This window comes from Sturnira hondurensis, unplaced genomic scaffold, assembly GCF_014824575.4.
Source record: "Sturnira hondurensis isolate 20B ecotype Veracruz unplaced genomic scaffold, ASM1482457v3 Scaffold0007406, whole genome shotgun sequence".
Classification (NCBI taxonomy): Eukaryota; Metazoa; Chordata; class Mammalia; order Chiroptera; family Phyllostomidae; genus Sturnira; species Sturnira hondurensis.
In genome coordinates this window covers 17,744,233-17,769,688 of record NW_028080037.1, presented here as the reverse complement: position 1 = coordinate 17,769,688, position 25,456 = coordinate 17,744,233, and the positions used below count along the sequence as shown (strand labels likewise).

Here is a 25,456-nt window from a genome sequence, read left to right as displayed (position 1 = left end):
CAGGGGCTTGGTTTGTGTGCCCGCTCTGGCCCCCTGTGACTGGCTGCTCCTGCCCTGGCACCTTAGCTGCCGTGCCATGCTAGACCGCTTGCCCTTTCTGTCCTAAGCTTCTCCCTCCTACCACCAACAGGAGGGTGTGAGGTGCTTAAAAAGAGGTACCGAGTTAGTCTGGTAAAGACAGTCCCAGCTGGCCCGTATCCCTCATCCATCCCATGGGTCAAGCACTGCTCTTGGCAAAGTGTTTCCTCAAGCATCACAGGGAGTCCAGGTGTAACCCGGGCTCCTGCTTGTCAAAGCTTAAATGACTTTCTTCCTGCACTGAGTCTCTCTGGATGCCTGTAATGCATTCAGAATTCTGGTACAAAAAGAGTTATTTTAAAAAACATAGGCCTTGATTTTCATTGCTTTTAGCATTAATTTATTCTAAACTCAACAGGGAAACTTCTTAATGACCAAAATGACAAAAGTCATAGACTGCCTAAAACGCACAGCATGAGTCCCCTACCTCAGCACCCATTTTCGCCCTTGACTGAGGATTAAAAGAAGTCCATGACTGAGGTTTACACAAGGTGTGTTTTTGAATTATACCTAAAGCTTAAGTAGGGCCTAGGTAACTTCTGCCAGAAATGACAGGCTGTTTACTTTGCACTTGGCCTATTGAAGGGAATGATGCTAACTGACAAAGGAAAACCCTCTTCTCATATGGTCTCTTCAGGTCCTATAAACATGACATTTTGTCGGCAGTCATTCTGCACATCGTCTTGGGTGCTGAAGAATGTTTCTCAAGGTTGCAACTGGAGCGCCGTGCACATTCTCACCTTCCAGCAGCTTCATGATAGGCTAACTCCAGCAGCTCTGCAGAGGAGTGGGTCGGGTCCCTCTGCCTGCTGCCCTGCAGCTCCGCCATATTCTGTCGGGTCTGATGATGGATCTGGATGGCCTCTCCGGATGGTCCTACCCAGACAAAGATCCACTGAGCACCATGCCCACCCAACAGCTAGTGCTGTGCACTTAGTGTCAATCTTCTCCTTTTCCGGCTGCTGGGATACGAGTGTTGGAGAGACTGAAAGAGCATACCACAGACCACACACGCAGAGGAATGTTACACATGTGACCCTCCGGCTCCCACATGGGACATCTCCTCTTCCAAGCTGAACCCATCCTCCTATGTGGCCTCATGTAGGCCATCCTGTTCAGCCTAAGAGTATTTAAGAGCCTCTGTCTCATGCATGTCAACTGAGACGCCACAGAGAAATACAGAAGTATAGGAGGCAAGAGCCCTTCCCAAGAAGGTTAACACAAACTAAATGAAAAGCAACACACACAAGTGAAACACCCATGACTCTGTTCATATATAGAGATGGCGACAACTGTGACTTGAAGAAGCAGAGAATGCACAAGTGCACAAAGGACAAGTAGGTGTTTCAGAGTGTTAAACAAACTCGGCAGGGGCTGAAGGAGAGGCTATCTGGGCAGAAGTAACACTCTGTGTGAAACCCCAAGCATGAAGAGGCAAGACAAGTGCAGAAGACCACCAGCTGGGCTTGGGCGAGAAAAGAGCCTCTAAGGATGGTGAGAGGGGATGGAAGGCTGGGGCCTGGCAAAGGAGGGCCTCAGCAAGTGGAGGCCCTGGGGGGCAAGAGGCCACAGTTTTGGAGAATGTTGTTTTGGTCAAGTGTTACATGTTAGGCATTTGGAGGAAAAGCACAGGAGAAAGAGCAGAGAGTCATGGAGGAAACATCAACAGTTCTCCTGAGAGAACCCAAAGGAAAGCAATGGGGATAACAATGGAAAGAAAGACACCAGAAAAAAATGTCAGGTGACTGACTACGGCAGAGATAAAAGGAGGGCAAAAGAGGCGTTTGAGAATGACCCCCAATTACAGCCAAAAGAACAGGATTTAGCCCTGGCTGGTGTAGCTCAGTGGATTGAGCACAGGCCTGCGAACCACACAATCGAGGTTTGATTCCCAGTCAGGGCACATGCCTGGGTTGCAGGCCAGTTCCCAGCAGGGGACTCATGAGTGGCAACCATACATTGATGTTTCTCTCCTTCTCTCTTTCCCTTCCCCTCTAAAGAAAAATAAATAAAAAATAAAAAAATTTAAAAAAAGAACAGGATTTAATGCTCCATTATTTAACTAACACTAAAGCAAGTAAATAATAATGATAATAATAATAATAATAGTAACAAGAACAATCAGACATTTCTAGGCATTCGGCAGGATGGTTTCCATGAAAAATCCCTGGAGCTTAATGCATCTGTTCCTTCCCAGCTCAGTAAGAGCCCACTGAGCTGAAGTTTAATTTTAGCCACAGCTTTCTAAAATCTTACTGTCATCTTCTTGGCAGAATACAGACAAAAAATGACCTAACTTGAAAAAACTGAATTGAGAAAAAAATTTTTTTTCAGTTGTTAGAGACCCCTGAGGAACATAACTGTGTAACCAGAACAGTGACATCAATATCCAGAGAGAGCCAAGACAGGAAGGAATGAACAAGAATGAGGGACATTAAAGGTCTTAGGAAAGAAAGCAGGTGGCACAGCAGTTTCTTTCAAACAGAAAAACAGAAGCTCTCAGGTCGATACAGCTAATTATAGTCACAAAGCCTGTTCCCAGTGTGTCCTCCAATCTTCACGAGAACGTCTGCGGTAGGAGACGTGGACGTGGTTATGTGGACATGGACGTGGTTATCCTCATCTTATCAGAGGGGCACCAGAGGTGCAGAGGAGTCTGACACTGGACCGAGGCCACATGGTTAAACAGTGCTGTGGACCAGGACCAGGAGCTCCCAGTACGGAGCTCTCGCCACTGAGTTACCTGAGCCACCAACTTACCCACAGGGAAAGTGTGCATCCAGCGCCTTCTGTTGGACGTGAGCTTCATGGGCATTCGTGAAGGGGCGAAGGGGTTGATCAGCGCCCGCTGGGGTGTGTATCCCCCGGGTCGAACATGTAGCATGGATTCTGCGCTGCCTACGTGGAAACGCCCTGGTGCACTGGAGTCTCGCTGAGGTGGCTCCATCATGTTCTCCAGGACGTCTGCCAGTGGCCGTCGAGTCGAGGCACAGAGAGAGAGCAGAGAGCCGCAATGAAACCAGAACTAGGCAGATCGACCCGCCAAGGCTGACAAGAGTCTTAGACATCATACACGTTAAGCAGTGAGGGAGATGAGTAAAATCACCAAACTATAAGAAAAATGAAATATCGAGTTTGTTTACGTTTTAAATAATTAGTTTTGGTTCTCAGATGATTGGCCCAATGAAGCCACACCTAAATTGGATGAGGAGGGCCATGCATCTCCTAGAGACCCTGGACTTTAAGCTGGAAACAAGTAAAGGGTAGGACTTGAGTTGCCTCCCTTGGAGATGGGATGGGTATATGCTGTATGTGGGAGGAACAATAAAAATATATAGTTGGTGACCAGAGAGAGGGCAGACCCTGGCAGAGACAATCGATGTTTGCTAAGCTTGTTTAATTTTCCTCTTAGGCACACAACAGGACTACAGTTTCCTGTTCCTTTGCGCTGGAGCCAAATAATGTAGCCAAATTCCAGCCAACAGGACACAGGTAGAAGCGACATGCTCCAATTGGAGAGCTGGGCCATAAATGTCTCCACATGTCATCTCTGTTCTCTTTCCCCCTGCTGTGGCAACTCTATAGACCAGTGCTGAGGTTCATAGCATCCCAGGATGAAAGGAGCCCCGGGCCCCAAACAACTGGGTGGATCAGAAACATCTCCCATCGACTCAGTGGACTAGAACACAAGTGAGCAACCAAATGTTACTGTGTTTGAAAAAATATTCTGGGGAGGAAAGAACGAAAAAATGGATGCATCTAGCCCTGACCAGGCAAGGAGATGACATGCTATTTAGACTCAACCTGCCCCATCTGATGGCAGACAGGTCCCTTTAAGGAGATGGAGGCAGCCTGCTAAATAATCCGGGCAGATCAAAGAGCTGAAATCCAAACCAACTCCCTTCGTGTTCACCTCATGTTCACTAGGCAACCACCCAGTTTAGAAGGTTGGTCCAGCAGATGCAAATTCCACAGCATCAAGGATTCTGTCTTGTCCACCATTACCTACCCAGTAAAAGCCTGGGATGCAGTAATATTTAATCCCTCAAGCCAGTTTACGTGCAAGAAGAGAACATCAAGATCTCCATGAAAGCTATGTTTTTCATTGTAAATTAATGAGCTGCTGCTGTGGTTTACCAAATGAAAAAAGAACATGGTCTAGCTAGTTGTCATGGAAATAAAAGCAGAAAACCTTACTTTTAAAAAAATTACTATGTACTCTGAAAAGGTCAAGAAACAGGACTAAGAGATAAAGTGGGTCAAAAATAGGGGTAGAAGAAAGGAGAAATGCTTCCCATGTTCCATTGAGCGGGTATGTGGGTGAAAATCCCTACGTATAACAGAGAAACAAGAAACCAAGGGCCTATGGATGTATTGCCTTGCAATACTCCAGTGAAACACTTTATGGCTTTTCTAGTAAACTTCCAAATATCACTAAGGATGTTGAAATGTATTCCATTACTCACATCATTATGAAGAAAACTGTTTTCAAAGCTACTTGGATTAAGACCGGCACCATCTCTTCAGGGGAAATCTGACTTTTAGAATAGCAAAGGTTTTTAAAGGATTAATGTTTAGCTTTAATTTAGTTTTTGCAACAGACCCTTCTAAGAATATTTTCAGCAAAATGAAAGTCACTGTCACATAAACTTAGAAATTTCCAGAAGGTGGGAAAAAGCTAACCTAGAAATTTTCAAATGCCTTAAAATTCTTATGAATACTAACTTCAATTAATGCAGCTAACATAAGTTATTTTCTATAGCCATATAATTAAGTATCTTCTCCTTTCTCTTTCAGAATTCATTTTTATACTTTGAGCCAGTAAAAATACAGGCCCTGGCGTAGCTCAGTGGGTTGAGCACGGGCCTGCAAACCAGAGGATCGTGGTTCGATTCCCAGCTAGGGCACATGCCTGGGTTGCAGGCAGGTTCCTCTGCCCCGAGGCCACTCGAGGACTTCCCCATCAACACACTGGGCCATGGAAAACATTCCTTGGCTTTGAGAACCCTTCCAGGGCAACAAGACATGGCTGTGTGTGTCTAGCATTCCTCAGTCAGTGACCAAGTCAGGAGGGCTATGCTTCCATTTACATAACATTCTTAAAATAAGGAAATTATGGGGGACAATCATTAGCAGGGGGCTGTGGGTATAAAGGGGTAGCACAAGGGAGCCTTGCGGTGAGGAAGTAATTCTGGGTTTTTAACTCTAGTGGTGGCTACAGAAATCCACACGAGATAAAACTGTACACACACATATGAATGACGACATGTAAACGTGGTGAATCCAAACAGTCTCTGTGGATCATGGCAGTGTCATTTTTCTAGTTTAGATACTGAACTGTAGTTACACAGGATGTCACCACGGAGCGGGGGGCGGCGAGGAATGAGTGAAAGATACATGGGGCCTCCCAGTGGGTTTTTTTTTATGATTTTTCCATGTATCCATAATTATTTCAAAATAGAAAGTTAAAAATCTCAGGAGAGGCCTGTATATCCTAGGTGTTGGTTTTGCTTAATGGGAAAAATAACAGAAAAGGTAACACTTGTGTTCCTTGGTGCAAGCCAGGTTTTCTCTTCAAACTATGAAGCGAAATCTTAAAGTGGAATATAGGACAGAGGCTGTTTTAAGTGTGGTACAAATGGGAATAATATGGAAATAAGCAATGACCTTTGACCCCAGGCCTAAGAAAAGCTCTACACGAACATATGGAAATGTATGCAGGGACTTATAAAATGTGGGATTTACACCCCACACCTGGCCCCAACCCCCCCATCCCTTACTACAGGAAGGAAGCTCTGTTGTGCTTCAGCCCCCTGACCTCGCGTGCTGGTGTAGCCCAAGGAGCTGCTGACTTCATACTGGTGCAGGTGGGGCAGCGGGATCATGAGCATGTTGGCGCTCCTGCCCAGGGAGCTGTCGTCGGACGCCTGGCTCCTCACTTCCTCAGTGGGCAGCGCACGGCTGGGCACGGAGGGGCTGGAGGAGACATCGCAGGAACTGGCGCTCTTGCGATTCTGACTCTCCCGGTCTCGCACAGACCTGCCCCAGAAGAGACAAGGTACCACCACATCAGGGATGCAGCCCCGCCTAGGTTAAAACACCAAAACCCGTCCCCAGCCCAAGGTACTTAGGACACCAATAACAAAAATCCCCAATGAGATCTGTGAGTGGGATATAAGAGGTGCTCTGCCCAGAGCAGCTTGTAGAAATAAAATTAAAAAAACATAAAAAAGAAATAAAGGGGATAAGTGACTGACAGTTCTCAAATGGCTGAAGTGCCGGGATCAGAGCTGTGAAGAATTGCTCTGGTCTGACCCCAGCGACCAATCTTGTATCACCGAAAGCGGGGTGGCCAGGCATGACACAGCAGGATGCAGGAGGAGGTAGGTATACAGCGCCACCTGAGGAGTCTCGTTGCACCAGAAACTGAAAGTCTCATCAAGCCCCTGGAGATAATTGCCAGTTCACAAGAAAATTTAGAGAACAGAGGAGGAGTTGAACTTTACAAGGGAGCAATAAACCAAATGAAGAAAGGAAGATCTTCTGCAGTCATAGAAAAAAGACGCTACAATCAAATGTGACATGTGCATCTTATTTAGATCCCGATTCAAACAGAACAACTGTAAAAACACATTTTTTAGTCAATGGAGAAATCTGAAAATGAACTAGCTATCAAAGGATATTAAGGAGTTAATGTTATTTGATTATCAATGATAAGGTACTGTTTGGTCTTTTTAATTCTTTTTTTAAATTTATTTATTGTTCAAGTACAGTTTTCTGTCTTTTACTCCCATCCCAGCCCACCCCCACCCGTGCTCCCCACTTCCCTCCCATTTCCACCTCCCTTAGTTGTTGTCCATGTGTCCTTTATACTAGTTCCTATAAATCCTTCCCTTTTTCCCCCTGGTCTTTTTAATTCTTATTTGTCAGTGACATATACTAAAATATTTACAGGTTAAAAAAACCAGAATGCCTCAGACTTGTTTCAGAATACTCAAGCAAATTTAAAATGCAGGGGAATGACGAAGCAAGACAAAACACGCTGACCACTGTCCATTACGCTAGTTTATCTATTTGAACATGTTTCAACTTTTCCTTAATGAAAGTGTGAAAAACAGTGCTCCCTGATTAACACATAAAACTCCCTAAGGGGAAAACCTCTGGAAACAGTAGAAAGAAGGATCAGAAGGACAGATGCCTGATGGGTAGGAAGAGTCCAGAATGCAAGAGTCAGCAACCATTGATGGGCTGCCCCTCTGGCGTGAGAGCTGTTCCCTTTCCGCCTGGAGGGGTTTTGTTGTAAGCAAGAGCCTAAACAGAGCATGGAAGTAGATTTCAAGGTCTCACTACACGCTCATTATTTTAACAGTAAATATTTGAGCACAGTCCACGCTCTACCTGCACAAGGGATAAAGCACTGGTTAAAATGAGGTCTGGGCCCCAGCTGGGTAGCTCAGTTGATTAGAGCGTTGTCCTGATAAGCCAAGGTTGCAAGGTCGATTCCTGGTCAGGACACTTACAAGAATCAACCAATGAATAAATAAATAATCAGAACAACCAAAATTGATATTTTTCTCTCTCTCTTCCTCTCTCTCTCTCAAGTCAATAAATAAACATTTTTTAAAACCCCCACAAACAAGGTCTGGGCTCTCAAGGAACATACCACTTGGGTGTCCAAAACACAAGGTCTTGCCAGAAAAAAAGAAAACCAAGGGCCCTAGACTATGACACCATTTTAAGATAAGCACTAGGAGCCCTGAAGCAGAGTCTATGTCTACAGGAGCTTCTGTCACCAGCACTTACTCTAAGGTCCAAACGTTCTCAGGATGAGACATTAGAATGGGATGAAGGAAGAGGACAGAAGATACTCATGTGACCACTGTAAGCTCATTTGTCACAGTGTGATGAGACAGAATAGTGTCATAATCAGCTGTGCTTCAAGTTGCATATTTAAGAAATCTAGTAAATTTGGTCAAGTGGCAATAAAGTAAGTTAGATCTCTGTTTCACACATAAACTTCTATATAATGAGCTAAAGCCTAAAACCAAGACTACACAGTATCAGAGGAAGGTGGGTACCAGGCCTAACAGGGAGGTTACTCTGAAAATTACATAAATGTCCAACCACTATGATCTCCACCTGAAACTAGTAACATTGAATGTCAACTGTAATGAAAATTTTTTTTTTAATTTTAAGCATTAGGAGAAAATATTAAATACATTTCTCTAAACTTACACAAGACCCAGAAATGAACAGACTGGTAAATCTGACTACATCACAATTACAATATGACCAACACGCCATGGAGCAAATTTAAAAAGCGGGAATAAAAGAGAGGGAACAAAATCTTTGCTGTTTGGGAATAATAAACATGAAATAATCTCTGGGCCCTAAAATCTACACGTTAGCAGCAGCTCTCCTTATTCGGGGACAAAACTTTACAGCAAACATAGCTGACAAAATGGCTGACCCAGAGAACCTGAAAAAAAAAATCCCTAATATTCTATATGGTATGGCTTCTCTCGGGCTAACTTTAATTTGAAATATTTTCAAGGTTGCTCTCATTAAGGTCCCTGCTGGACCTCACAATTTCCTAAGCAACTTCTATATCCACCCCCAAGTGAATATCTGGCAGAAAACCTGCAGGTGGCGAGGCGCTGGGCGCGCGATGGGCCTGGCAGCCTGAACACCTGAGCATCGTAGGCATCGTAATCCACTTGGATGGGAAGGGCGTTCTCAGATTCTTTTGGAGTCCCGAGAGCTGAAATGCACAAGTAATATGAATTGTCATCAAAACGTATTTCTGCCCTGGCTGGTGTAGCTCAGTGGATTGAGTGCAGGCCAACTCCCAGCAGGGGATGCACGAAAGGCAACCATACATTGATGTTTCTCTCCCTCTCTCCTTCCCCTCTAAAAAGATAAATAACTAAATAAAATCTTTAAAAAAACCCCACACATTTCAACCAGATGCCATCAGAGGGTCTTCATCAAAATCTACAGGCAGCCCTGGCTGGTGTAGCTCAGTGGATTGAGCATGAGCTGCAAACCAAATGGTAGCTGGTTCGATTTCCAGTCAGGTCATGTGCCTGGGTTGTGGGCCAGGTCTCTGGTGGGGGCCACATGAGAGGCAACCACATATTGATGTTTCTCTTTCTCTTTCTCCCTCCCTTTCCCTCTCTCTAAAAATAAATAAATAAAATCTTAAAAAATATATCTGCAAGGCACAGGTGGTCATCATCACCATCACCCCCTTGAAAAATATGAGATAATAACCCATGCATCAGGTTGGTGAGATAAATGATTTATACGTCAGAGGAGGCAGAAAGAGTACAGCTCTAAGTGAGGGCAAGGTGATGGCAGCATCTCATTCTTCTGTGATCCCACTTTTAAAGCATCATCATAATATGTATGTTTAGTCCTTTGAAACTTTCTACCTGACCCCTATAATTGACCCATGGAAAAGAAAAACAAAGTTTTATTATCATCCATTTTGCAGTTGACAGGACAAAAATACACAAGGTGCTTAAGGCATCTTCCAAAGGTCACACGAGGGGAATTCAGGTCTCCCAACTTGGCAGTGAACTTTTCATGTGACCTCACATAATCTTTTGCCAGGGGTTGGCTGACTTTTTCTAAAAGACATGAAAGAAGAAACATACTTACATGTGTCGCGGCCATTTTTGGCTTTTTCAGAGGCAGGCTGTAAAATTAAATAGAGAACCAATCACTCCTCTCTCTGCTAGACTAGAACTTACCACAAGGCACAGTCTGGAGGTGGCTGCTCCCCAGGGCAGAGACCAGGCCTTACTGCTCACCGTACCTGACGGGAAGGTGGGCGATACCCCAGACTCCTGCCCACCACGGTGCCAAACCCTGCTAGATCCCGTACTGCCCACGGCACGTCTTGTTCACTCTCACAACTCTATCCCGTGGGGGCGTGGCTCCCACTTCACAGGTGAAGAAGATATTTCATTCTAGAGAGGATAAGGGACTTGTTCAAAGTCACCCAATTAGCAGGGGGCAGAGCCAAAATCCAAGCCCAGCTCTTTGGACTCTTGGTCACCCCACAAGTGTGTCTATCCTACCACAACGAGGGGCCACCTGACCCCAAGCCCTGTGTGCTCCCCCTTCACCACGGCCTTGTGTCCTCTCTGCCTACACCCACCAGAGCAGAGGACATGCAGTAGATCGTCCAATTTCATTGAAATGGAGTACAAAGGGAGAGAAGAAAACTAAAAAAACTATCACTTTAAAAAACAAATAAATCCTGCCCTGGCTGGTGTAGCTCAGTGGATTGAGCACGGGCCTGCGAACCAGACGATCGCGGTTCGATTCCCAGTCAGGGCACATGATTGGGTTGCAGGCCAGTTTCCGACAGGGGCCAGTTCCCTGCAGAGGATGCACGGGAAGCAACCATACATTGATGTTTCCTTCCTCTCTCCTTCCCTTCCCCTCTAAAGATAAATAAATAAAATGTTTAAAAAAAAACAAACAAAAAAACAAATAAATCCTTTTCAGGACCCTGAAACCTTCTGTAATAATACTCATTCTTCCTTCTTTGAAATGATCATCTTGCAGAGAAGCCCCTCCACATTCCACTTTGCTGAGGGTGGTTGTGGTGAAGGCACAAAACCTCGGAAGGCAGGAGAAGGGCCTTCCTGGGCAGAATCCCATTCTCCTAGCACTTCTCCACTAGACATGGCCTACTTCAGAAGTTTTCATATCTCCAAGTTAGCATTTTCCCTATCAGAAGAGTAAGATGACCTCCCCCCTCTGCAAAAAAATGGAAGGAACTGGCCCTAACATTACTTATGTAACAGTCAAATGTGACAAATTTCAGAGAATTCAGCTCAGCCAGAAATAGGCGGACGGATGAGAGCACCCTAGTGTGGAGCCTCCATACTAAACAGCCTGTTTTTCTCTTCACGTTACATTAAAAAGGCTTTTTCAGATTCTTAAGAGCGGCATTTTTACTGACTGCAGACATATTCCATTGGGTGCATATTTCATGGTTTATTTAGCCATTTCCCTGTACTTTCACCTTATTGCAATTATGAATAAAACCAGATCTCGATCAATGTAGATTCAATATGTGCATTACTTCCTTAGCCCACATGGCCAAAAATGAACTAATCTGGTCAAATAGCATGACTGTTTTGCACTGTTACTGATACACGTGGCCAAACTGCCCTTCGTAAGAACTGGACACAAGCACTGACCTCACCACACTTTTTGGCACAATTATTAACATGTATTAAACCTACTTGGTAAGCAAAAAAAAAAAAAAAAAGTCCCCATTCCTGTTTGCATTTGCTCTTCTTTAACCACCTGCTCAGATGTGGTCTTTCTGTCCCGCTTCCCCTTTCCTGCAATGTGTGTCTTTGTGTGCGACCCTACCGCCAGCTGAGAGACCTCAGTGTCTGAATAAACCACTCACATCATCATTCTTTTATTATTACAGAACTAAAAGAGTTCTTTGCTATATTTTTGGCAATGATATTTCTTATATGTGGGGGTTCACCTTGTTATTTACTTACTGAATGCAGAAAATTGTAAAGTTCTAAAATGATTTCCTAGACTCATTTATCCCCCTGGAGGAAGCGGGTATCTCAGGACTACAATAACCTTAAGGGTGCGTGACAGTCCCTAAAGGCTCTGCTGGCTGGTGACGCCTACCTTCTTTCCCGCCAGTTTTATCCGTGGAGTGAAACTGTTACAGAAGAGCTGGCTTTTGGATGTGTAGAAACTGTAAAGGAAGCAGAAAGGGTCATTAACCTAAACCCCTTTTGTTTTAAACCTCAAGACACAGTTGAGATCCCAGCGATGGATCAGCCCTCTTGTGAATGCCTGTGTCAGGCTTTACTGGTTTTCCCAATTCTAACTTTTGCGATTACTATAAAACATTCATTATGTTTTAAATTGTGTCTCTTCTCCACCCCCCTTCCCAATAAATTGGTTGGTGCTAGTCCTGAGGCCTAACTGGATTAGAATCTCCTTCCGACAGATATAAATCTATTTACGCCACAATGCTTTTTCACCTGGACACTTGGCCTGATGCTGGGCCCAAGGGAAGTCCTCATTACTCCTTGGCTGATCAGCACTTAGTGAGCAAGAATAACCCAGACAAGAAATAAAAAGGTGGCACTCAAGAAAAGGTGGCAGAAACCATTAAGTCTCAATCCCTGAAATCAAAATTTGTGGTGAATTTTTAAGCTGGTCTGCAGCAAAGATTTACAACCAAACAGAAGCCAGCACTGAAGGCTCTGCTGCGGCTCAGTGATGAGCCAAGTGGTCTTCTGCCCCTTGTGAGTCCTGCCTTCAGACAGACAACCAGGAGGGGGTAGAATGCTCTGGAAGCATTCAAGAAAACATGGCTATTGGCTATCAAGCGCAGCACAGAAAGAAGAGAGATGTGGGGGCTGGTTGTTGGAGGATAAATAGGCATTCAGGAGGGAGCAGGCAGGTGGAGAAGCCCACTAGGTGAGAACACTCAGGTGTGAGTGAGATGTGCATGTACCATGCAGAACAGAAGGGGGTGAGTGCTGTGAGGAGGCCTTGGCCGTCAAATGCTTTAGTCTTTAGTAAGCTGCGTGAGAAACCAGAGGAAAGGGGCCACAGGATTTGAGTTTCATAAAAATGACTGAGTTTTCACAAAAATGATTCTGGCAACCAGGTACAGCAGTACTGGAAGATGGCGGTCCCCAGCCCACCCATGTTCCCGCGTGCTGTGTCAGAGACTGCTATGTGAGGGCGCAGGGGAACAGACACTGACGCTTTTCCGCTTCTGTGTGCCTGGTTCCAAGGGAGGCTTCTGCTTGAAGAAACAGCCCTGCTGCTTAAGAAAACAATTAAAAGGAAAAAAGAAAAGCACTGGTCTAAGAAGTGATTCTCAGCGGGCAGACCGGGGGGAAGTTCACCGCCTGGGGGACATGTAGCCATGTCTGCAGACATCAAAAAAATTTTTTTTTTATTCTAAATGATTTCCCTCCCTAGATTCCAATGTTTTCAAACACATTCTCCATAAACCTGCAGTTTAGAANGAAGAAGCCCACTAGGTGAGAACACTCAGGTGTCCCATCCAAGTACTAACCAGGCCCGACCCTGCTTAGCTTCCGAGATCAGACGAGATCGGGCGCGTTCAGGGTGGTATGGCCGTAGACAGAACACTCAGGTGTGAGTGAGATGTGCATGTACCATGCAGAACAGAAGGGGGTGAGTGCCGTGAGAGGAGGCCTTGGCCGTTAAATGCTTTAGTCTTTAGTAAACTGCATGAGAAACCAGAGGAAAGGGGCCACAGGATTTGAGTTTCATAAAAATGACTGAGTTTTCACAAAAATGATTCTGGCAACCAGGTTCAGCAGTACTGGAAGATGGCGGTCCCCAGCCCACCCATGTTCCCGCGTGCCGCGTCAGAGACTGCTATGTGAGGACGCAGGGGAACAGACACTGACGCTTTTCCGCTTCTGTGTGCCTGGTTCCAAGGGAGGCTTCTGCTTGAAGAAACAGCCCTGCTGCTTAAGAAAACAATTAAAAGGAAAAAAGAAAAGCACTGGTCTAAGAAGTGATTCTCAGCGGGCAGACCGGGGGGAAGTTCACCGCCTGGGGGACATGTAGCCATGTCTGCAGACATCAAAAAAATTTTTTTTTTATTCTAAATGATTTCCCTCCCTAGATTCCAATGTTTTCAAACACATTCTCCATAAACCTGCAGTTTAGAAAAATATCATTAAACATTAAAAAGAAGTTACAGCCCCCATCTTTTCAGTTTTGGCTGGTTTATTCGAGGCCATCCAGTTCTCATAATTAGTTTCCAGAAGATGTGAGCTCCACCTGCAGTGTTTCAAAGAAACAGTTGAACTTTCTGCAGGATGCTGAGTAAGAAAATTTGCTTAGCCCATGATCCTGCAGACACGTTTGGTTATCACAACTGGGAGCGTGTCCTATCGGCAGCTAGTGGGTGGGAGCTAGGGATGCTGCTTGACATCCTACAATGCACAGGTCAGCCCGCCAACAATGAAGAACAATCTGGCCCAAAATATCAGCAGTGACAAGGCTGAAAAACCCTGGTCTAAAAAAAAAGGATGGACTGAAGGGAAGGGATTAGAAATAGACACATTAAGGTTATGGCAGTTGTTCAAAAGACGAGGGCCGGGATGAGGTCACGGTACTGGCAGGGGGGTGGAAGACACCACCCTGGAGATGGAAGCAGCAGGAACGCTGAGGCCTCATCTTGCATGAAGAAGTGGCATGGGGATTTTTCTGCAAACAGAGGTCGCTGGGCGCAGTGTCAGCCTGCTGTGGTCTGTGTAATGGGAATAACAGGAATTTCATGGTAATGGGTGCTGTAATGGGTATGGGCAGAAATGGAAATAAGTCCTTCAAAATTCGTTTTTATTTTTTCACTGTAGATTGTTCTTATGTTACTGCCACTGCTTTGTACATAGAGAAGCTTTAAGCAAATGTTAAAACTTTGGTTTCCACATCTTGACCAAGGATTTTATAGTAAGAACTTAACGAATTTGAAGGGAAAATGGCAAGGAAGTTATCCAAAATTCTTATCACATACTATGAACCAAGAATCACACCCACCTGTGGTTTATCCAGTGAGGAATATTATAGTCATCGCCCAGACGAGAATCGCAAGGAGCACTTCGATTATGCAGCTGAAAGGGAAAAAGTCAGACACAGGTCAGAGAAAAAAACAAGTAGAACATGGAACTGTTCCAACTTTTGTTTTTAATAACAACTGTTCTCATCCTGGCTGGTGTGGCTCAGTGGATTGAGCACCAGCTTGTGAACCAAAGGGTCACTGGTTCTATTCCCAGTCAGGGCACATGCCTGGGTTGCAAGCTAAGTCGGGCTCCCAGTGGGGGGTGGGGGGAGGGGTGCATGAGAGGCAACTGCCCATTGATGTTAAAAAACAAAACTGTTCTCAAGATCATCCTGGACCTGAAAACTGGCCTTTAGTAAGCAACCCACAATTGAATCACCTTGAACAACGGGACGGCATGTAACGGTTGCTCCCCCATGCACACCAAGTCCACACCAATTCCTAGAGAAGAAAAGAGAAAAAGAGTAGGGATGGGATGAGGTGCAGGGAGACAGATACAACATCTACTATAGATGTCCTTTTACTGGGTCAGGGTATGAGGCAAAGCCACCCTACAATTTACAACCTCCTCAGTGCTGCCTACGCAGCAAAGAAGTAAACAGACGCATTTTGTTCTTTCTCTTTCCCTAGTCCTGTCGCACCTGCCACAGTCAGTGCTTGACAATCCGCCTCTGCCCGCCTTGCAGATAGATCAGGATTTTTCAGAGACAATCAGACTTACTAAAGTGTCTAAGCCAGAAAGGAAAAGGAACCTGGTCATTTCAGTAAAAAGCAAAACAACCCATCTCACTGAACGGAGCTTCTTTACTGGCAACTAGGATTTACTCCCCAACTCCATCTTGTTGTTGAAACGCAGATTAAATGGGGGTGGGGGTGCGAGCTGGGGAAGCGTGACCCATCCCAGAGGGAGGGCTGGGCTACTGATGGTACTTCCCAATGTGAGCTGATAGACACTGGTTTCTTAAAACAATCCCCCCACATAGGGTTCTCCAGTGTCGAATATGTTTAGGAAACTCGGAGGACCAGCTATGTTCTTTAGAGATAAACAGGATACACCACCATATTAAACCCGCAGCTAGGGAATGGGCCTACCTATGCCCTAACTTGGGCCTAACTGGGGAGATGGCCCCACACGTCCCCAACCGATTTGACCACGGAGCTCTTTTTGTCACCTGGTCTCATTCACATCCCCAGATCTCTGATGCGCAGAGCCGGGGAAAGCTCAGAGTTCTCAGGATAAGTCTGTACAAATCGGGCAGGATTACCGTTATCGATCATCCGCTGCTTGGTCAGGATCATGAGTAGACGGTCCACCTCAAACACACCCACCCCGGGCGTGATCACCACAGACATCTGCCCGGTTCGGTCAAAGTTGCGGTTGATATAGTGCTTGTCAAACACTTGGAACAAAGCAGAAAGTCCTCTAATGAAGATGTTAAAGCTTTTCAGGAACCAGCCACAGGCAAACATCTCTGTGCCCTTGGAGCATTTTATCTGTATTTCTACCATAGCAATTGCCACCTTCCGACCTGATTTCTAGTTAGGTGTGTTCCTGCCTGTCTTTCTCCTTCTACACTGAGAACTGCTTAATACAAGGCTATGCCACTGTCACCTTTGGTCATTTGTCTCCATTGACACGTGCCTTGTGCAGCCTTAAAGGCTCAAATTTCATACCATTCATTTCCATAAATGACTCTGTACCAAAACGTACAAGAATCAAATATTAACTTCAGATAATATTTAAAAGAGATGGAACAGGATCTTGTGATGACTTTGTAAATTTGGGAAGTTAAATTTTTATTTCTGGCCTGTGTAATTCTTACTCTGGAAAATCAGTGATATTCAAATATGACAAAAATATTTACTAATAAAAGACCCCATTCTCTAGAATCTCTAGCACCTTAGTACAGACAGTGAAGTGACTGCACGTGATCAGGTCCACCACTGGTCACTGCCAGACTGACGCCTAACAGGAGCTGGTCCAATCAGATGCTCTCTGGTGGGAACACGCCGTCCTGCACGGAGGGCAGGGACCAGGTTGCTGGGAGGTGAGCGCAGTTCCGGGGATTCCTGCTGCTGCGCCTGCCAGAACCACCCTGGCTCTGCCCCATGTTCTTCCGCATGGTGTTCAAGCCTTTCCTGGCTGCCCCACTGGGCCCCTGTATCCAAAATTTTTCGCTTGTTTGTTTACAAGAATGAATTTAATAGGTTTCTAGGATTTGAAAACTAAGTATTTCAGCCAACACATACATGTAGGGAAGAAATCATGCCACACTCTTAACAATGGTGCCTCTTGGAAGGGGCCTAATAGTGGAAGGAGGGGGGAGATAATCATTTTTACTTAGTATATCTATCCAGTACTCAAATACTAAGCACACAGGTCACTTTCGTGATTTTTTAAGCCCTGACCTGTATGGCCTGGTTGGCTGGGTGTTGACCCACAAGGTGAAAGGTCACTGCTTCAATTTCTGGTCAAAGCACATGCCTTGGCTGTGGGTTCGGTTCCCAGTGCAGAGTGTACAACAGATGGCTGATTGATGCTTCTCTCTCATATCTATGTTCCTCACCCTCCCTTTCTCCCTCCTTTCCCCTCTCTCTAAAATTACATAAATAAAAATCTTTTTAAAAAGTGAAAGTAACCCTGGCTGGTGTGGCTCAGTGGATTGAGTGCTGGCCTGCAAACCAAAGGGCCACCAATTTGATTCCCAGTCAGGGCACATGCTTGGGTTGCAAGCCAAGCTGTGCCCCAAGTAGGGGGTGCATGAGAGGCAACCACACATTGATGTTTCTCTCCCTCTCTTTCTCCTTCCCTTCCCCTCTCTCTAAAAATAAATAAATAAAATATTTTTAAATAAATAAATAAAATAGAAGTAGAGTGAAAAAAATTACCTAGAAGCAGTTGAGGGATGGGGTAAAAATGAGTAAGAACACAGTTTAGTAAAGCAGAGAATCCAAGGGAGATCCCCTCCAGCTCTTAAATCTTAGGTGACCATGAGAAACAGATGAGAACAGCAAGTTAACTTCCCAACAGAAGCCCTAAGAACTAAATGGTAGCCATCAGAAGTTACTTCTTTCAATCATTTTGGGGAGTTGGTGGGTGTGAACATCACCGACTAGGTCTGGGTCTTTGGGCTTTAGTAAAGAGAAGTTCAGGGTCACGAGGTGGGCAACATGCCTGCTCACCAACTGGCGTCCTTACTCACCATTGAATGACAGATTGATGGCCTCCAGGTAGTTTCCTTGCGGTGAGGTAGAATTTTCTCCTTGAGGAAAGCCCTCTGAAGCACAAGACACAAGAGAAGGAAAAACAGCTGATGAAAGATAAACTCTTTAAAAACAAACAAACAACTTTTTAATTGAGTTTATTGGGGTGACATTGGTTAATAAAATTACACAAGTTTTGGTGTACAATTCTATAACAGTCATATGTATATTATACTGTGTGTTCACCCAAGTCAAGTCTCCTTCCATCACATTTACAATCCCTAAACCTCTTCTATCTGTCCGCACCCGCCTTTCTCTCCGGTAATCACCGCACAAGATAAACTAAAAAGCAAGTGGAAGGTACCTGGCTCCAAAAGGCCCCCACCCTGTGGGAGGGACATTATCCCACTGTACTGAACACGTCCAGAACAACTGGACCCAACCAGAAATGGAAACCTGACAGAAGCAGGAACTACACCGGAACTGGAAGGGAAAGAAGCACGGACCCCTCGTCTCCCAGCCCCTCCTACGCCTCCTTCCCTGCGGCACCTTCCGCCACACGGATGCAGTACCTGCCTGTTCCAGTCGCACCAACACTGGATACTGGATGAAGAGTTTTTTAATGGTCACGAGGAGTGAAGTCCACTCTTCTCTCCTCTCATTCTGCACCACCACTCTGAAAGGAGTATTATCAGAAAACAGATGTCAAGCAGCTATTACACACTGGTGATTATACTGTGATTATATATGAAAATGCCCTTACTCTTTAGATTGTGAGGATATCATGATTATATACGAAAATATCCTGATTATATTGTGATTATATATGAAAATGTCCTTACTCTTTAGATATGCGTAGGAACAAAATGTTATACTACCTGTAATTTACTCTCAAACAAAATTTAGTTCCCCCATCAAAAAGAAAAAAAGAAACATGAAGAAAATATGGCATGATAACAACTGTTAAAACTAGTTACTGGATAAATGGGTTCCTTATATCACTCATTCTTTTTTTCTGCAAGTTTGAACTTTTCACAATAAAAAGTTTGGAAAGTCTTAATGCAGTGTGGTATCCTAGACTGGATCCTTGTACAAAAGTGGAAAAACTAGTGAAATCTGAGAAAAGCCTGAAATTTAGTTAACAGTAATGTTTGTGCAGTTTTGACAAGTGTATCTTGGTTATGAAACATTAACAGGAAAAGCTAGGTAAAGGGTATATGGGAACTCTGAATTATCTTGGCAACTTCTCTGCAAACCTATAATTATTCTAAAATAAAAAGGTTATTTTTTTAAAAGTTAGAAAAGAAACCACCAAAAAAGGGGTGGGGTCTAGTGAAGGATCCAAAACATACTTATAAAAGTCTTCATAGAATCGTCCTTTGTGGTCCTGTCGAATGGACGCTCGGTTTGCTTCCGGAAATTCATCTGAAACAGAAAACATAATTTGTAGATCAGACTGGAAAGATAAACTCACAGTTTCTCTCTCCCTCTTCTGGATTGAACAACTACACAATAAATAAATAATTATCTGTTAAGTTGGTTTTAAGATGAATCACACAGCCCACAGACTTCTTGTGTCTACTATAGGACTATGACATCTGCTACTTTGCCCTGTCCACATAACAGGAAAGATGAGCAAAATGGAGCAGTGCAAAGAAGAAGGCAATAAGGAACAGATGGGGGTAGGGATGTGAAAAGCTTAACAAAAAATAACTAGGAGCCCTGGCTGGTGTAGCTCAGTGGATTGAATGTGGGCCTGCAAATCGAAGGACAGCAGTTCGATTCCCAGTCAGGGCATATGCCTGGGTTGCAGGCCAGTTCCCAGCAGAGGACCCACGAGAGGCAACCATACATCGATATTTCTCTCCTTTCCTTTCCCTCTAAAGATAAATAAATAAAATATTTAATAAAAAAATAACTAGGAGATAGACTTACTCACCAAGAGATTTTGCATCATAGAAAGTTCTAGAAAATAGGACCACTGTCACTTCATGACTACAGTTCTTTTCCTAGGGATGAGTAGAGAAAAAGAAGGCTCCAGTTTATTCCACTCACTTCAATATGAAGCAGCTTGCATGAACATGGTATTCTCAATTCCAGGAGGCATTGTGGCAATATAGCATTAGATAACGTCAGGTAATTACAGGTTGTATAATACAAAGAACAGACCACTGCTTGGAGTCAGAAGACCTGGATCCAGTCCTGGCTCTGGAACTTACCACTATGTGACCTTGGGCAAATTACCCAAAGTTCTGGGAATGTGGCAAATGCTTTGAAAATGGCAAATCACTAAAAGGTATGGGTCCCTGTCTCCTAGCTCTTGATCCAGCACAAAGTACATCAGCCTAGTGTCAGAGGATCATGGTATTTGTATCTGCTTCAGTGTTTTGTTTTGTTTTGTTTTAATTTCTACACAAGTGTAGTTCAGGGAACAAGAACAGAACTGATGGTGGTGGATGTAAGAATCAAAGACTCCCCGATCCTAACGTTGTCATAGGATGAGGATTGGCAGCTGCCGGAGATGCTGGGGGTTAAAGGCAGGGCACCGAATTACCTTCAGACTGGGAAAGACTAGTGAGAATAGACATTTCCATGGAGTCTGGGGATCACTGATCCGGAAGCGGAGTGTTCACAGATGGCATGAAATATGGCTCACACCAGTAGGCCAGCAAGCTCAGTTCAGGTCCTCCTGAGTCTTTGAGGACAAAGCCTTTATTCACCAACCTCATCTCTAACCCAACTGTACTTACTGACTACACAATTCACCATTCACCATGTAAGGTATACAACACAGACTCATATTCTTCCATGGATACATCTCAAGTGGAGAGAAATTCCTATACACAAGCCACAGTACAAGGGCAGAGTGCTACGAAAAAGCAGATCTTCATTAGCCACCGACAAATGTATTGGACTCTAGGGCTCCAAACTGAGCATTTTTACCTGATTTTGCTATAGGTGATATATAGGGAAAATGCCTTACAATGGGCCAGCATAGTCGTACATGCTTCTCCACACGTGTGATGGGGAAGATACTATGCAACAAGATACCTGTGGCAACATGCCTAGGGGGACAGGAACATATGACAGCACCAGGGGGAATGCTTTCCGGCTAGTTCTGGATGAATGGATGGAACAAGATTAGAATCCTTAGTCTGCTTTCACAGGCTGCTGACCATGGATAAGTTACCTAACCTCCTAGCACTGTGCTTTCCACCCTATGTAATAGGGACAAGAGAATTAAGTGGGATAATACCATGATACCGGCTATGTCAAAATAATAAATATTAACTGGGGTTACTACCATTACCTCCACCACCACCACATTCTGGGCTCAGAAATGAATTCATAAATCCCCTGCTTGACCCTGCTATCCAGAGTCAGCTGTCCAGCAGGGTATATGCACAACTTTCCCCAGACTTCATTAAATCAACAGTGTGGTTACAGAGAGTTCTTTTCATCCATTTCCAAGTTCTTGCTTTATAACTAGGTTCTTGACTTAAAAAATAAATAAACAAACCCTAAGAGCAAAGTCCTGTAAACTAAGGACTGGGCTCATGCCACATGCCCCTATATCCAGTCATACATGTGCATCCATAAAATGTTGGGTTAGAGCCATCTAAAGGGCCGCTGAACCATACCTGAAATGGAGGTGTGCGTGGACCCGACATTGACACGGCCATTACGTGGTCCAAGGTGACCATCATGCAGCCCACCCCTAAGGCCTGGCTTCCTGCAGACCCTGTTGTTTGTGTTCTTCTCAGACCCCCATACTGAGGCAGATTCAAAGCACTGATCACCCTTAAGCCACATGACTGTAGAAATCTCCTAGCTGGTCTGCTTGATTCCAGCCCATCCCTTCTGGCCATTGTTCCTGGCCATTGGGCTACTCTTCCTCAAATTCTCTCCAACTTTGATCACTCCGACCCCTACTGGACCATGTTTAACAGCTCTCACTTCTTATCAAATCAAGTCCAACTTGCCTGGCTTGACCTAACCCTGACCTTTGGATCCAATCTTATTGCTCGATGATTCCCTTCACAAACTCTGTGGAGTCCCCCAAGACCACACCTCATTCTACTGGCCCTGCTCCTTCCTTTGCTCATATGCTTCTCTTCATATGAAACACCCTCTGACTTCCTTTCCACCCCTCCAACCCTACCTCAGCCTTCCAACTCCAAATGCAAAAGTCAAGAAAATTCTAACCCCTAAAAATGTATGGTTAGCTGATATTTCAAATACTTATATCCAATCTCCCCAGCAGGTCTGCAAGTTCTCTGAGAAAATTTCATTATTTCTATTTTTTGAATCTTCAGAGCAGAAAGATATCTTCCCCATGTTACTGAGGAAAGAGAATGAGACTTGGATTCCACTGAAACCTAGACCCTACTGGGACCTTATTATGTGCAGATGACTTAAAACACCTTATGAGGTAGGGGCTATTATTGTCTCCATTTTGCAGAAAGAAAATAAGAGGCTCAGAGAGACCGAAAAGTTTCCAAATATAAAAAAGCTAATTAGAGCAGAACTATCATTTAAAACCCAGCCTTTTAAAATCCAGACTCCAAGTTCTTTCTGCTACTTGTGTGTCCACAAATACTTCTTGATCAAGAAGATGTTTCCATGTGAAGTCAGGTAGAATAACTGATTACAGTAAGTTCTGGTGTTTTTCCATTGTGGTGAAATACACAGAAAACAAACGTCACCATTAGTAATGTTAGGCACATTAACAATGTTGAGTAACCATCACCACCACCAAGATTCAGAACACTTTCATCCCTCCAAAAAGCAAGCCTAGACTGACTAAGCGCTCACACCCCGTCCCCACCCCCCGGGTAGCCACTAATCGATTTTTTGTCTCTATAGATTGGCCTATTCTGAACATTTCATATACGCAGGATTTTCTAATTCGTGGTGCTTTGTGTCTGGCTTCTTTCACTTAGTATAATGTTTTGAGGGTTAATCCATGCTGTTCCACTCCTCTTCATGACTGCGTAATATTACATCCTATAGAAAGTACTACATTTTGTTTATCCATTCACTTAGCTGACAAATATTTATGCAGTTTCTACTGTTTGGCTGTTATGAATAATGCTGTTATGGACATTCCCATATAAGTTTTTGTGTGAACATATTCTCAATTATTTCAGGTATCTACTCAATTACTGCTGAGTCACATAGTAATTCAGTTGAACTTATTAAGGTGCCGCAAACTGTTTTCCTCAGCAGCTATACCATTGACAAGCCCGACAAAAATGTACAAGGGTTCCAACCTCTGCACATCCTTTCCACCACTTGTTATATCCCATTTTAAAAGTTATTATTGTAGTCATCCCAATGGATGTGAAGTGGTATTTTGCTGTGGCATTAGTTTGCATTTCCCTCATGACTACTGATGTTGAGCATCTTTTCCTATGTTTATTGGCCACTTGTATATTATTTGGAAAAATGTTAACTGAACTTCTCTTTTTCTTGTTGAGTTGTAAATGTTCTTTACCTATTCCGGACACTAGACTCATAAAATAACTAATTTGCAAATACTGTCCCCCATTCTATGTGTTGTTTTTTTACTTTTTTTTAATAGTGTTTGCTAATGCCCCAAATTTTTAATTTTAATGAAGTTCATCCAATTTAGTTTTCTTCGGTTGCTTGCGCTTCTGGTGTCATGTCTAAGAAATCCTTGTCAAACCCCATGTCGTAAGGACTTATCTTGTGTTTCCTTTTAAGATGTTTATGGTTTTTAGCTCTCATATACAGGTATTTGATGCATTTTGAGTTAATATTTTTATATGCTACATTCTTGTGCATATGGATAGTCAGTTGTGTTAGGACCACTGTTGAAAAGACTGTTCTCTGACTCATTGAATGTACTTGCCATCCTTGTCTGAAATCAAGAGCATAGATGTACAGGTTGGTTTGTATACTCTGAATCCTGTTCATTGCTTATATATTTGTATATTTATGCCAGTACCATGCTGTTTTGACTACTTTTGACTTTGTTGTAAGTTTTGAAATGAGGAAGTGACAGTCCCACAATTTCATTCTTTTTCAAGAATGTTTTAGCTATTAGTGATCCCTTGCAATTCCACATAAATTGTATAATCGGCTTTTCCATTTCCGGGGGTGGGGGTGGGGGGAAGAGGCCACTGGGATTTTGATCAGGGGCTGCATTGAGTTGTAGCTTACTTTGAGTAGTATTGCCGTTTTAACAAGAGTAAATCTTCCAATCCATGACAGTGGATTCGTTCTCATTTATTTAGGCCTGTATTAATTTTTTTCAGCAACGTTTCGTGGATTTTAGTGTGTAAGTCTTATACCTCCTTGGGTAAATTACCCCAAAGTATTTTATGCTCTCTGATGTTCTCACAAATGGAACTGTTTTTTTACTTCCACTTAAAAATTGAATTCCTTGTTTCATTTCCTGTTTGATTTTCATCACTAATGAAACATAACCGATTTTGTGCATTCATTTTGTAATCTACAATTTTGTTGAATTCATTTATTAGGTCTAATAGTTGTTTTTATAGATTTTTAAGGATTTTTCTACATCTAGGATGTCATCTGCCTTCTTTTCCAACATGGACGCCTTCTGTTTCTTTTCCTTACACAGTTGCTCTGGCAGGAACTCCCAGTGCAACGGTGGGTATCAGTGGTGACAGCAGGCACAGCTCTCCTGTTCCCTATCTTACGAGGAAAAGTTCTCAGTTTATGACCATGGGTTTTCATAAATGCCCTTTACAATAGTGAGGTGACTAAAGTAATTTAAATCTAGCATGCTATCATCGAGGAAAAGTTCTCAGTTTATGACCATGGGTTTTCATAAATGCCCTTTACAATAGTGAGGTCACTAAAGTAACTTAAATCTAGCATGCTATCAATTTAGGCTTTAGCTAAGGAAACCCAATTAAATGCAGCTTAATAGAAACAGTGTTTCTTTAAGATCTGCATTGAATACTGTTTGCTCAATGCGATTCGGTGCATAAGATACATACCTTCCACTTGGTAAAGAGATCGGCAAGGAAACCATTCACAGCTTTCTCAAAATACAGATCCCCTGAAAAGAAATAAGAGCAGGATGAGGATTATTATTTTAATTATTTCTTTTTAGAGAGAGGGAAAGGGAACGAGAGAAACATTGATCGATTGCCTCTCACAGACACCCTAACTAGTAACCGAACCCACAACCTAGGCAGGTGCCCTGACTGGGAATCAATTGGTAACAACACCGAACCAACTGAGCCACACCAGTCAGGGCTGAGGATTATTTTTATTTCTTGCTTTCAATTTTTTCTCTCAGTAAAGTAACAGGAATGGGATTAGTTAAAGAGAAGGTGGGTTCTGCTACATCATAAAACAGGATCATAAAAGCCAGATATATAGAAGTGGTTTCAATCTAGACTTTCTATGGAGCCAAATTTAGTATTTACCTCACTCAGTAAGAAGCCATGGCTTCAATGTAAAATGCAAGATTTAAAAAGCATTCACAATGAAAAAACATGGTCTATTTTCAAAATGAAAGAGCTACCTAACTTCCAAACATGATTATTTTCAGACTGATGCCTA

At 43.6% G+C, this 25,456-nt stretch overlaps 1 protein-coding gene across 4 annotated transcripts in view; it reads right to left on the bottom strand.

The window, feature by feature from the left end:
• Positions 1-25,456, bottom strand: part of DEPDC5 (DEP domain containing 5, GATOR1 subcomplex subunit) — a 95,829-nt gene that overhangs the window by 53,080 nt on the left and 17,293 nt on the right. For all 4 annotated transcript variants that reach the window (XM_037052586.1, XM_037052584.1, XM_037052587.1 and 1 more), the window contains exons 10-23: positions 24,886-24,947; positions 19,833-19,902; positions 19,246-19,318; positions 18,466-18,569; positions 17,893-17,967; positions 15,955-16,089; positions 15,069-15,130; positions 14,668-14,741; positions 11,755-11,824; positions 9,742-9,778; positions 8,719-8,839; positions 5,897-6,117; positions 2,839-3,042; positions 819-954 (exon numbers count right to left, since the gene is read on the bottom strand). In XM_037052586.1, coding sequence (XP_036908481.1) covers positions 819-954; positions 2,839-3,042; positions 5,897-6,117; positions 8,719-8,839; positions 9,742-9,778; positions 11,755-11,824; positions 14,668-14,741; positions 15,069-15,130; positions 15,955-16,089; positions 17,893-17,967; positions 18,466-18,569; positions 19,246-19,318; positions 19,833-19,902; positions 24,886-24,947 — 1,444 coding nt within the window. The remainder of the gene's footprint in view (positions 1-818; positions 955-2,838; positions 3,043-5,896; positions 6,118-8,718; positions 8,840-9,741; positions 9,779-11,754; positions 11,825-14,667; positions 14,742-15,068; positions 15,131-15,954; positions 16,090-17,892; positions 17,968-18,465; positions 18,570-19,245; positions 19,319-19,832; positions 19,903-24,885; positions 24,948-25,456) is intronic.